This window comes from Colobus angolensis, unplaced genomic scaffold, assembly GCF_000951035.1.
Source record: "Colobus angolensis palliatus isolate OR3802 unplaced genomic scaffold, Cang.pa_1.0 Scaffold303, whole genome shotgun sequence".
NCBI lineage: Eukaryota > Metazoa > Chordata > Mammalia > Primates > Cercopithecidae > Colobus > Colobus angolensis.
Window position 1 is genome coordinate 945,391 of NW_012116300.1, and position 11,314 is coordinate 956,704.

General features: G+C 59.0%; 2 protein-coding genes across 4 annotated transcripts; one reads left to right on the top strand and one right to left on the bottom strand.

Moving 5' to 3' along the window:
- Positions 1-245: 245 nt before the first annotated feature.
- PKMYT1 (protein kinase, membrane associated tyrosine/threonine 1) lies at positions 246-8,778 on the top strand. Of its 3 annotated transcripts, none has more exons than XM_011950238.1 (8): positions 246-551; positions 4,527-4,894; positions 5,746-6,239; positions 6,907-7,013; positions 7,146-7,318; positions 7,404-7,561; positions 8,348-8,425; positions 8,506-8,778. In XM_011950238.1, the coding sequence occupies exons 1-8, from the start codon at positions 542-544 to the stop codon at positions 8,615-8,617; spliced, it is 1,500 nt and encodes a 499-aa protein (XP_011805628.1). In that variant the 5' UTR covers positions 246-541; the 3' UTR covers positions 8,618-8,778. The 3 variants fall into 3 exon arrangements, with proteins under 3 accessions (XP_011805628.1, XP_011805629.1, XP_011805630.1); XM_011950240.1 differs by having other exon boundaries at positions 260-551; positions 4,734-4,894; XM_011950239.1 differs by having other exon boundaries at positions 8,310-8,778.
- Positions 8,071-11,107, bottom strand: PAQR4 (progestin and adipoQ receptor family member IV). Its single transcript, XM_011950236.1, has 2 exons — positions 10,187-11,107; positions 8,071-10,051 (listed from the first exon to the last, which is right to left on the bottom strand). The coding sequence occupies exons 1-2, from the start codon at positions 10,371-10,373 to the stop codon at positions 9,618-9,620; spliced, it is 621 nt and encodes a 206-aa protein (XP_011805626.1). The 5' UTR covers positions 10,374-11,107; the 3' UTR covers positions 8,071-9,617.
- Positions 11,108-11,314: the final 207 nt, after the last annotated feature.

The window sequence follows — 11,314 nt, forward strand, 5'->3', positions numbered from 1 at the left end:
GGCCTCCCGGGCGGCCCGCCCGCATCCCCTCAGGCCCGCCCCCGCGAGCCCCTGCCTCTCGTCCTCCCCAGTTCCTGGTTCCCTTCCCTTCGGCGGCCCCGCCCTACTCGCCCCTCCCGGAGACCCCGCCTGCTGTCCATCAACCCCGCGCCACCGCGCTCCCCGTGACGGCCCTTCCCCCAGTGACAGCCCCTCCCTGGTGACAGCCCCTCTTCTCCTGCAACAGCCCCTCTTCCCTGGTGGCAGCCCCTTCCCGTGACAGCCCATCCACTGCTCTGTTCGCCAGGGTTTCCCCACACCCACGGAGTGAACTCAGCCGCGGCCCTGCCTGGAAGGAACTTACAGTCTACCCGGAAAGGTGGCCCGCAGATGTGCTGGGCCTGGTGAGAGGGTGAGGCGAGGCGGCCCAATCGCCCAGGGCCCTGGAAGCTGCGGAGCTCACCCCTGCCTGGCCTTAGCCCAGGGACACCCTGGATTCACGTGGGAGCCCCTGCTCCCACCTCCCCCATCCCACCACTGAGGCTGTTGGGCCAGGCCCGTCATGCTAGAACGTAAGTCACAGGGATGGTGGGAGAGCTGGGTTAAGATGCACAGGTCAAGGTACCCGAGGGTGCCAGGGTTGGGCCTGGAGGCTGTGCTTGTGACCAGTGACCTCGAAGATCCCAATACCGTGGCTCCTGACTTGGAGAAACCCTGGTCTGGGACTCTGCGGTAATTAGAGTCAGAGGAAGAGTCTCCGCAAGATGGAGGGCAGCCTGCCAGCCAGGCCCAGGTAGCATCCCTCCCCTTACCTCTCTGCTCCCTCAGATACTGGAGACTGCTCTTTTTAGATTTTTATTTATTATTATTATAATATATATTGTTTTGAGATGGAGTTTCACTCTGTTGCCCAGGCTGGAGTGCAATGACACAATCTCGGCTCACTGCAACCTCCGTCTCCTGGGTTCAAGCAATTCTCCTGCTTCAGCCTCCTGAGTAGCTGGGATTACAGGCGTGCACCAGCACGCCCGGCTAATTTTTGTATTTGTAGTAGAGGTGGGGTTTCACCATATTGGCCAGGCTGGTCTCGAACTCTTGACCTCAGGTGATCCACCTGCCTCGGCCTCCCAAAGTGATGGGTTTAGAGGTGTGAGCCACCGCTCCCAGCCTGCTTTGAAGTCTTTGTTAAATCTGACATCTGGAGGCTGGATGTGGTGGCTCACCCCTGTAATCCCAGCACTTTGGGAGGTTGAGGTGGGCAGTTCGCCCAAGTCCAGGAGTTTGAGACCAGCCTGGGCAGCACGGTGAAACCCCATCTCTACGTGATATACAAAAATTAGTAAGGCATGATGGTGTAAGCCTGTAGTCCCAGCTACTCAGGAGGCAAAAGTGGGAGGGTCCCTTGAGCCTGGGAGGCAGAGGTTGCAGGGAGCTGAGATCCTACCACTGTACTCCAGCCTGGGTGATACAGCATGACCCTGTCTCAAGAAAAAAAAAAGTGACATTGGGGCAGTTTCTGTTGCCTGTTTTGTTTTTTCATGTGTATGGGTCATACCCTCTTATGTCTGTATATCTTGTAGTTTTTTGATGAAAGCTGGACATTTTTGGTAATATGTTGTAGTAACTGTGCATACTGGCTCTCCACCCTCCCCTCCAGGGTCTGTGATCATTTATTTGTTGGTGACTGGCTGGAGTATTGTATTGCAGTCTATGTCCCCTGCACTGTGAGGCCTCTCATGTCACTCCCCTGAGGATGCAGCCATGGGCATGTGCACAGCCACCCTGGGACAAGCGTGGTTTTAGGAGGGCCCACTCTATTTTTTTCCCCCAATCACACCCAACTATTAGGCTCCACCAGTGACCAGTTTGTTGCTCTATTGTTTTTTGTTTGTTTGTTTGTTTTGAGATAGAGTCTCACTCTGTTGCCCAGGCTGGAGTGCAGTGGCATGATCTTGGCTCACTGCAACCTCCACCTCCCAGATTCAAGCAATTAGCAATTCTTTTCCTCAGCCTCCCGAGTAGCTGGGATTACAGGCACCCGCCACCACGCCCAGCTAATTTTTTTTTTATTTTTTATTTTTTAGTAGAAATGGGGTTTCACCATCTTGGCCAGGCTGGTCTTGAATTCCTGACCTTGTGATCCACCTGCCTTGGCCTCTCCAAGTGCTGGGATTACAGGTGTAAGCCACTATGCCAGGCTGCTCTATTGTTTTTTATAATACTTTGGTGCACCAGCCTCACCAACACGGTGAAACCACATCTCTACTAAAAATATAAAAATTATCCTAGTGTGTTGGCACACACCTGCATTCCCAGCTACTCAGGAGGCTGAGGCAAGAGAATTACTTGAACCTGGGAGTTGGAGGCTGCAGTGAGCCGAGATCATACCACTTGCACTCCAGCCTGGGCAACAGAGTGAGACCCTGTCTCAAAAACAAGCAAACAAACAATACCTTGGGGCATAAATTGTTCCACAGACTCATCCAATTAAATTTTTTGTTTTGTTTTGTTTTGAAACAGAGTCTCGCTCTGTTGCCCAGGCTGGAGTGCAGTGGCACGATCTCAGCTCACTGTAATCTTTCCCTCCCAGGTTTCAGCAATTCCCCTGCCTCAGCCTCCCGAGTAGCTGGGACTACAGGCATGCACCACCACACCTGGCTAATTTTTGTATTTTAGTAGAGATGGGGTTCCATCATGTTGGCCAGGCTGGTCTTGAACTCCTGACCTCAAGTCATCTACTCACCTCAGCCTCCTAAAGTGCTGGGATTACAGGCATGAGCCCCTGTGCCTGGCCAGATCCAATTAATTTTGAGCTCCTTTGACAGGGTGGCTTTTGAGGTCAGTGAGGTTTGTTCTGACTGCAAGCAGACTCTTCCTACCTATCTCTTTCCCCACTTCTCTGTGGTAAACTAGCCGGCTTATGGTTCAGCTGGTTGCCCTAATACAGGTACCAGTCTCTTAACAGCTCACCACCAAAACCTCCACTGATTTTGGCAGCCCCTTTAAACTTGAACTTCCCTACACACTGTTTCAAATCAAGCCAATTTTCAGGGGGTTGGTGGGTGGGGAGAACTCTGTTTTTTTGTTTTTTGTTTTTTGTTTTTGAGATGGAGTCTGGCTCTGTCACCCAGCCTGAAGTGCAATGGTGCAATCTTGGCTCACTGCAACCTCTGCCTACCAGGTTCAAGCAATTCTCCTGCCGCAGCCTGCCGAGTAGCTGGGATTATAGGCGCATGCCACCATGCCCAGCTAATTTTTGCATTTTTAGTAGAGAAGGGGTTTCACCATGTTGGCCAGGCTGGTCTTGAACTCCTGACCTCAAGCGATCCACCTGCCTTGGCCTCCCAAAGTGCTGGGATTACAGGCATGAGCCACCATGCCCGGCCTAGAACTCTGTTTATGACCTATGTCTACCCCTAGGCTAAATCTCTGTCTGAGCCGTGCTGTGAAACTGGGGGCAGGACAGCAGTGCACCTCTCTGAGCACTGCTGTTGCTTTAGGAGCAGGTCGCTGGGTCACGCAGGAGCCTCTGGCCTTCTTGGTTTCCCTCTCCCAGTGTGGAACCTCCTTCCTACAAATGAGCTGGGCCTCCACGTTCCCAGCCTGCCGGGCCTGAGATACAGCCTCTATTCTGTGTGTAGGGGCAGGTGGAAGAAGGGAGCCCCCGGCCTGTCTGCCACACTCAGCTGGAATTTAGCCTCTGCCATGTGGAGCTTGGAGGGTTGAGAAGTGCTGAGAACTTGGCTCTCCTGGGCAAACACCCTAACCCTTGACAGGGAGCTGGGGGAGAGGGAGCCCTTCTTCTTGGCCACACTTGCCCACAGTGCTAGCCGGGCGGTGAGGGGTGCTGGAGGTGGGAGGGCAGGAGTGTCATGGCTCAGGTACCAACAGGCTTGCTGTTATTCCCAGGCCTTGGCAGGTTTTCTTGTGTAAACTTTTGTTTGCTGTGTGCCCTGGGCACCATGCCCAGAGGCTTTCAGTGCTTGCTTTTGAATAATCGTCACCAGTTGTGCTGTTTCTCTGGGGGAGGCGTCCATGGAGCTGTGCACACTGCCATTCTGGAAGTGGACACCACTAGCTGGGTTTTGGCATGACAGATATGAAAAAGAAAGACCCTTGAGGGACTCTGGGTTTTCACTTCGGAACTGGAGATAAGGGATCGTGGGCCCGTGTGGTCTTGGAAGAGGTTGTGTAGTTTAGGGTCAAAGAGTTGACCATGACAAGGGCAGGGATGCAGGCGCAGCCTGTCTGACCCCAAACCGCCTTGGTCTTAACCTCTACCCGACCGCAAGACCCTCAAGAACACGGGCCCCATGGTTTTCCTCTTACGTTTCTATCGTCTCTAAAATACAACAGCCCAGTGGGCAGGTGAGTGTGAGTCTGTCCTCTGCCTTTTCTTGGTGGGTGCGTATTGCCCCCATGGCCGTTTGAAGTCGAGTAATGTGGTGTAGACACAGCTCTCTTCCGTGGCCTCTTTGGGGCCACGAGGCCAGGTGGTATCAGAGCGGACACACTGCCGTGTTCTCAGCCTCTGTCTCTGCCCCCAGGGCCTCCTGCGCTGGCCATGCCCATGCCCACGGAGGGCACCCCGCCACCCCTGAGTGGCACCCCCATCCCAGTCCCGGCCTACTTCCGCCACGCAGAACCTGGATTCTCCCTCAAGAGGCCCAGGGGGCTCAGCCGGAGCCTCCCACCTCCGCCCCCTGCCAAGGGCAGCATCCCCATCAGCCGCCTCTTCCCTCCTCGGACCCCAGGCTGGCACCAGCTGCAGCCCCGGCGGGTGTCATTTCGGGGCAAGGTCTCAGAGACTCTGCAGAGCCCTGGGTATGACCCAAGCCGGCCAGAGTCCTTCTTCCAGCAGAGCTTCCAGAGGCTCAGCCGCCTCGGCCACGGCTCCTACGGAGAGGTCTTCAAGGTGAGTGAGGGAACACCTTCCAGGCCCATCTAGGGGACCTCCTTTGTGTCTCTGCCCCTCCTGTGGCGGGACAGGGTCCTGGGCAGCCTGATCCCCTTCCATTCCCTACATCCTGTCCCTGCTGGGCTCACAGGCTCCCTCCACATTTGACTTGGCTGCTCCCATCACCCCCAGTGCTGGCCCCTCCAGGGGCTGCTCTGTGCACACTGGCCCCTTGTCCAGAGCCTGGCACGTGCTGCGGCAGCCCCTGTGCCATCTCCTCAGGCCCTGGCGCCAGCTATGCCGGGTCCTTGGCGAGTCTGCCTGGCCCCTGGCACCAGCCCTGAGTGCAGTGCCTGGCCAGCCCTCCCCAGGCTGGCAGGCTCTGAGTTACCCCCTGCCTGCCACCTTGTTTTTCTTCAACACAGTTTCCAGTCATTTATATTTTCTTTTAAAGAATAGTTTTCCCTTGTACGAGTCCTATATGAAGACAATTTTGTTAAGAAGTACAAACAACATTGGCCCCCAGGTCAGCTTTCTCACAGGGGAGCCCCCTTTTCACATCACAGCCTGTGCTGCCTGTGCTGCCCTGCAGCTGCTTTTTCCACCTTCTGACACATCCAAGAGGTCCCCTGGGGTCAGTGCAGGTCGGCCCTGGGTCCTCCATCGCTGGGTCTCCACAGACCCAGCCTCAGGGATGGAGGTTTGTCTGGTTTTGCTGTTGCCCTGGGCAGGGGTCTGAGACAGATACCAGCTATACTACTGTCCCCCATGTGTGAACCCTTAATGGGGTCTGTCAGGTTGTCCCCCTACCTGATTGTGCCACTTGTGGCTCACCCGCACCCTGTGTGTGGGTACCACCTCCCTTCCAGGTGCGCTCCAAGGAGGACGGGCGGCTTTATGCGGTAAAGCGTTCCATGTCACCATTCCGGGGCCCCAAGGACCGGGCCCGCAAGCTGGCCGAGGTGGGCAGCCACGAGAAGGTGGGGCAGCACCCATGCTGCGTGAGGCTGGAGCAGGCCTGGGAGGAGGGCGGCATCCTGTACCTGCAGACGGAGCTGTGCGGGCCCAGCCTGCAGCAGCACTGTGAGGCCTGGGGCGCCAGCCTGCCTGAGGCCCAGGTCTGGGGCTACCTGCGGGATATGCTGCTTGCCCTGGCCCACCTGCACAGCCAGGGCCTGGTGCACCTTGATGTCAAGCCTGCCAACATCTTCCTGGGGCCCCGGGGCCGCTGCAAGCTGGGTGACTTCGGACTGCTGGTGGAGCTGGGTACAGCAGGAGCCGGCGAGGTCCAGGAGGGAGACCCCCGCTACGTGGCCCCTGAGCTGCTGCAGGGCTCCTATGGGACGGCAGCGGATGTGTTCAGGTGGGGACCAGGGCATGCCAGGTGTCTGGCGGGCTGCGGGAGGCCCTTCCTGGGACGGAAGCTCCGTTCCTCAGGAGGGAAGCTCCACCCTAGCCCAGGACACCCGGCCTCAGAGCCACGAGGCTGAGATGCTGTCCCTGCTCTCCAGTGCAGAGGCTCTCTGGTCAGGCTGCCTGTGAGCCTCGAACCCTCCAGAGCCACTTCATGTAACCTGCCGCCTCCTCACAGCTCTACAGGAGAAACAATTGTCACTCCATTTACAGCCAGGTTAAGGGCCTTGCCGGAACCCACTGCTAGCAGGTGGCACAGCTGAGACTGGCCCCAGGCACTGGGTTCCATCGTCCACACTGGTAACCACTGCCCTGATCATCAGGATGGTCGTACCTGTCAGCAGTAACTGGTGTCTGTCCATCAGGGCATTGGGCGGACTCACCACTGTGGCACGTGGGTTCCCTGGGCACAGGGCCCATATTCCATGATGTCCCCATCCTGCCCAGGGTTCATGATCAGCCCTGCTGGTGCCTCCCTTCCCCCTGCTTCCACCCTTCCTTGACTGATGAAGGAAGGCAGCATCCCTCTCCCACCCACCTCCAAGAGGCAGCCCGGGACTGGGTCTGTGTCCCAGGGCCAACCCTGCCCCATTCTGTCCCCATCCTGTCCCTGCCAGTCTGGGCCTCACCATCCTGGAAGTGGCATGCAACATGGAGCTGCCCCATGGTGGGGAGGGCTGGCAGCAGCTGCGCCAGGGCTACCTGCCCCCTGAGTTCACTGCCGGTGAGTGGGTGAGGGCGGGAGGGGGTGCTGCCATGGGCTCCTGGGGAGACAGTGGCTGGCCATGGAGGCACTGCTGGACTCAGGGTGCAGTCGGCATTCTGGGACCCTGATGTGGCCCTTCTTCATGGGCAGGTCTGTCTTCTGAGCTGCGTTCTGTCCTTGTCATGATGCTGGAGCCAGACCCCAAGCTGCGGGCCACGGCCGAGGCCCTGCTGGCACTGCCTATGTTGAGGCAGCCGCGGGCCTGGGGTGTGCTGTGGTGCATGGCAGCAGAGGCCCTGAGCCGAGGGTGGGCCCTGTGGCAGGTAAGCTCCTGACAGTGGCGGCTGCCTGCCCTGCCCCCAGCCCCAGGGTCTGCCTGCCCACATCCTGAGCTCCTCTCCCCCACAGGCCCTGCTTGCCCTGCTCTGCTGGCTCTGGCATGGGCTGGCTCACCCTGCCAGCTGGCTACAGCCCCCAGGCCCGCCAGCCACCCCGCCTGGCTCACCACCCTGCAGGTTGCTCCTGGACAGCAGTCTCTCCAGTAACTGGGATGACGACAGCTTAGGGTGGGTTTGAGTGCAGGGTATGGGGGGCTGGGAGGAAGGTGGGGGATATCACTGGGGCTCCATGGAGGTTCGTGGTGAATGGGGACCACTGCCACAAACCTGGCCCCCATCACACCCTGGGGAAGGGAACCAAGACTGGTGGGGTGTGGCCCGGCCGGGCTTAATGCAGCTGGGCGTGTGGACTGGCTGTTCAGGGCATGGCTTCACATTAGGGCACCAGCACCCCAGGGAGTGGCTGGCCGTGCATCCCCGACACCAGTGGAGGCTGCCAGTGCCCAGGGACAAAACATCGTCCCTTCTCTGGGAAGAGAAAGCCTCTAGAGTCTGGGGAGCGCTGCCCCGGGAACAAGTCCTTGGTCCCTGGGGCCTGGTAGCTGAGTGAGAGGCTGTAATTAGGAAACCACACACTCGGGGCAGACAGCTCTTGGGGACACCACAGTTAGCCCCTTCCTGACAAACACATCACCTCCTCCCTCGGGGGCACTTGATAGCGAACAAGAAGTTCCAGGAAGGCTTACATTCACTAAAAGTTTACTTCAGATCAGCCTCAGTCAAGTCCATGTGTTCTGAAAAGGACAGAGGGGGCCTTGGAGTGCAGCCAGATGGAAGGACTTTGAAGGCTGTCCAAGTGCTGCTTTCAGAGTGCACCAAGTTTTTATTGTCCCTGACTGTGGCTCCCTGCCTGTTTGTCAGGCGGGAGCCTGGAGCCTGCGTAGGGACAGAGCTGGTTTCATCCCGCACTCCATAGCCCTGGACACCCAGTTTGTCTTGCCCGCCCTCCTGCAGGCCCTCACTCTCCCCTGAGGCTGTCCTGGCCCGGACTGTGGGGAGCACCTCCACCCCCCGGAGCAGGTGCATACCCAGGTAAGCAGATCCATGGGCTGGGGTGGGCAGGGCTGGCTTTTGGATCCTGAGTGTCACTACTGTCTCCTCCCTACTCCCAGGGATGCCCTGGACCTAAGTGACATCGACTCAGAGCCTCCTCGGGGCTCCTTCCCCTCCTTTGAGCCTCGGAACCTCCTCAGCCTGTTTGAGGACACCCTAGACCCAACCTGAGCCCCAGGCTCTGCCTCTGCACTTTTAACCTTTTATCCTGTGTCCTTCCCATCGCCCTTGAAAGCTGGGGCCCCTCGGGAACTCCCATGGTCTTCGCTGCCTGGCCATGTCCAATAAAAAGTATTTGAACCTTGGGAGCACCCAAGCTTGCTCATGTGGCATACATGGCCCTTCCTGTCCCCTTACTGATGTCACCCAGGGTCTTAGGCCGCTGAGGCTGAGCCCTGCTATAGAACCCAGCGCTCCTAGCCTTGGGCCAGCAGCTGAAGCCCCATGCTGTGTGGAACAAAGAGGTTTCCTGAGCGGGCACATCCCTGGTGGGCACCTGGAGCTGTTGGAGTATGGCACTCAAGGTGGAGGGCAGGCACAGCCCAGAGGTCCCAGGATCCGAGGCCACTGAGCTCCATGTGCCAGTTTCCTAGAAGCAGCAGCTGCGGCCCTTGTGCCTGTGGCCAGCTGGTACGAGAAGGGTCCACGCCCCCTTGGTCCTTTTGCCCTGAATGCCTTACTCCATAGTCTCTGGGCGGAGGGAGCCAGGGCAGGCAAGCTTGTGGCTGCTGGGAGGGCTGGTATGCAGGGCAGAAAGATGGCGGTCAGGAAGTCTGGGCCCAGTGGGCTGGCCAGAGGCCTGGTGGGAGGAGCAGGATGGGGTGAGGGCTCCGGGCTGGGCGGCCTGGCAGGACTTGAACTCTCAGAGCAAGGCATGACCCCAGAGTCCCTCTGGTCCAACCCCACAGGTCACAGAGGGTAAAGAGGTCCCAAGAGAGAAAGATTTCCTTCCAGCTGACACAGTAACTAACAGAAGCTTGGAGGGAAAAGGCAGGGAAGGAAGTTGGAGTGCCATGGCATGGGCAGAAGAGGTCAGTCCACAGGGACGAATGGGTGAACAGGGCTCCTGCCGAGACGTCTCGTGAGCTGGAAGTATCCAGGGAGCTAGCCCCTTGCAGACAAGTTGGGAGGAACACCTGGAGGCTGCTGTGGGCAGGCTGGCAATGGCAGCTCAGTCCCGGGGACAGGCGTGGTGGGCAGCCCAGAGTAGGTCGGGCACAACGCCGGCATGCAGCTGCAGGATGGAGCCCACGCTCAGCAGGTGCATGATCTGGTGGGAATTGCCCCAGTAGTCGAAGCGGCCGGGTCCCCAGCGCTCGGGCAGGCGGGCTACGTTCACCAGCCCCCCAAGCAGCGCCAGTGCGTCCATGCGAAGGTAGCAAGGCAGGGAGCCTGGAGCCCCTGAGCCCAGCCCCACTCCCCGGGCCCCGAATACCAGCAGGCGGGCAGCAGCCTGCCAACCAAATGCCCGGAGCCGAGCACTAGTGGAGGGGGCGGTGAGGGCACGCCAGCCGGCCACACCCGACAACACGGTGTAGCCCACCAGGGCAGCAGGGCGCAGCCAGGGCCTGCAGGCCAGGGTGCAGTGGATGATGGGCAAGGCCCCTGCACAGAGGAGAGAACAGGAGAGGGCATGTCATTGTGAGGGTCCGCCCACCCTTCCCTACCCATGGCTTGTATGCGTGTCCCATGCCTCCCCCACCAGTGGCTCCAGCTCCCATCCCTGGGGCCCTGACTCACCAAGGGTGTTGACAAGGCAGACCCCACACATGTCCAGGGCGAGGAGCCGGGCGTACACAGCGCTGCCCCCTTGGTGGCACATAAAGAGGTGATAGAGCACGGAGCCTGCGGGGGGTGCCAGGCAGGCCACGCAGTGTGTGCCTCCCAGCCAGCCATCCTTGCCCAGCTGACCCCAGGGCATGGTCATTGGCACCAACACCAGGAAGCCCAGCAGGGCCAGCCCTAGGGAGGGAGACAGTCATCTACCAGATAGCTTCAGTCACATCCTCAAGGGGACCACAGTCCAGACACAACACAGGGCAGAGCAACACAGGTCCAGGTAATGCTGTCATCCAGCTGGCCACCTGGTCTTGGCCAGAGGCAGGCCCTGGGCAAAAGGTTTTTGGCACTGGTTACTTATCATGGCTCCTGGTCTGGGAAGTAGAGACCATGATCCCCACTTTGCAGGTGACGAAACAGACTTGGAGGGGCTGAGCAACACGCCCCAGGTGAGCCCAGCAAGTAAGCAATGGCAGAGGACAAGCCTGCGCCGTCACACCCTCACACTGCTCTCCCCACACAAGCGGGAGGTCACAGGAGAAGCCTAAGGCAGTGAAACCTCAAGCTGAGTTGTGAAGAGGACACATGAGCAGTGATGCCAGCCCGGGGCCACTTAGCTTGCTCTTCCCAACCCAAGTCCTCCCCTCTCCATAAGTGTCCAGACAAATAGAGGCACTGGGCCTTTTTATCTTCCAAAAAGGGGTGAGACCAGGCAGGGGAAGACAAGTCCAGAATGAAGGGAAGGGGGCTGCGAGGGGCTCATCCCAGCTCTCCAGGCCTCTCCCTGGGGAGTTTCATTCCAGCCTAGCCCTTTCTGGGGGTCTCCACCCCTCCCTGCCGACCTCTAGCTCTGGCCTCCCGGGAGCCAAATGGAGCTCCGAATGCTGCCCACTCTTGTGGGATGTGGCCTGGCAAAAACTCGGGGAAGGCACCCAGCCCAGGCCCGGCCGCTCACGGTCCCTTGCCTGCCTGGGGCAGCTCAAGGACGGGCAGAGCTATGTCAGCAGAGCTTCGCGGGGCGCGGAGGAGGGGCCGGGCGCCTGGTGGGGGAAGAAGGAGCCGCCACCAGGCGGAGCCCCAAGACACAGC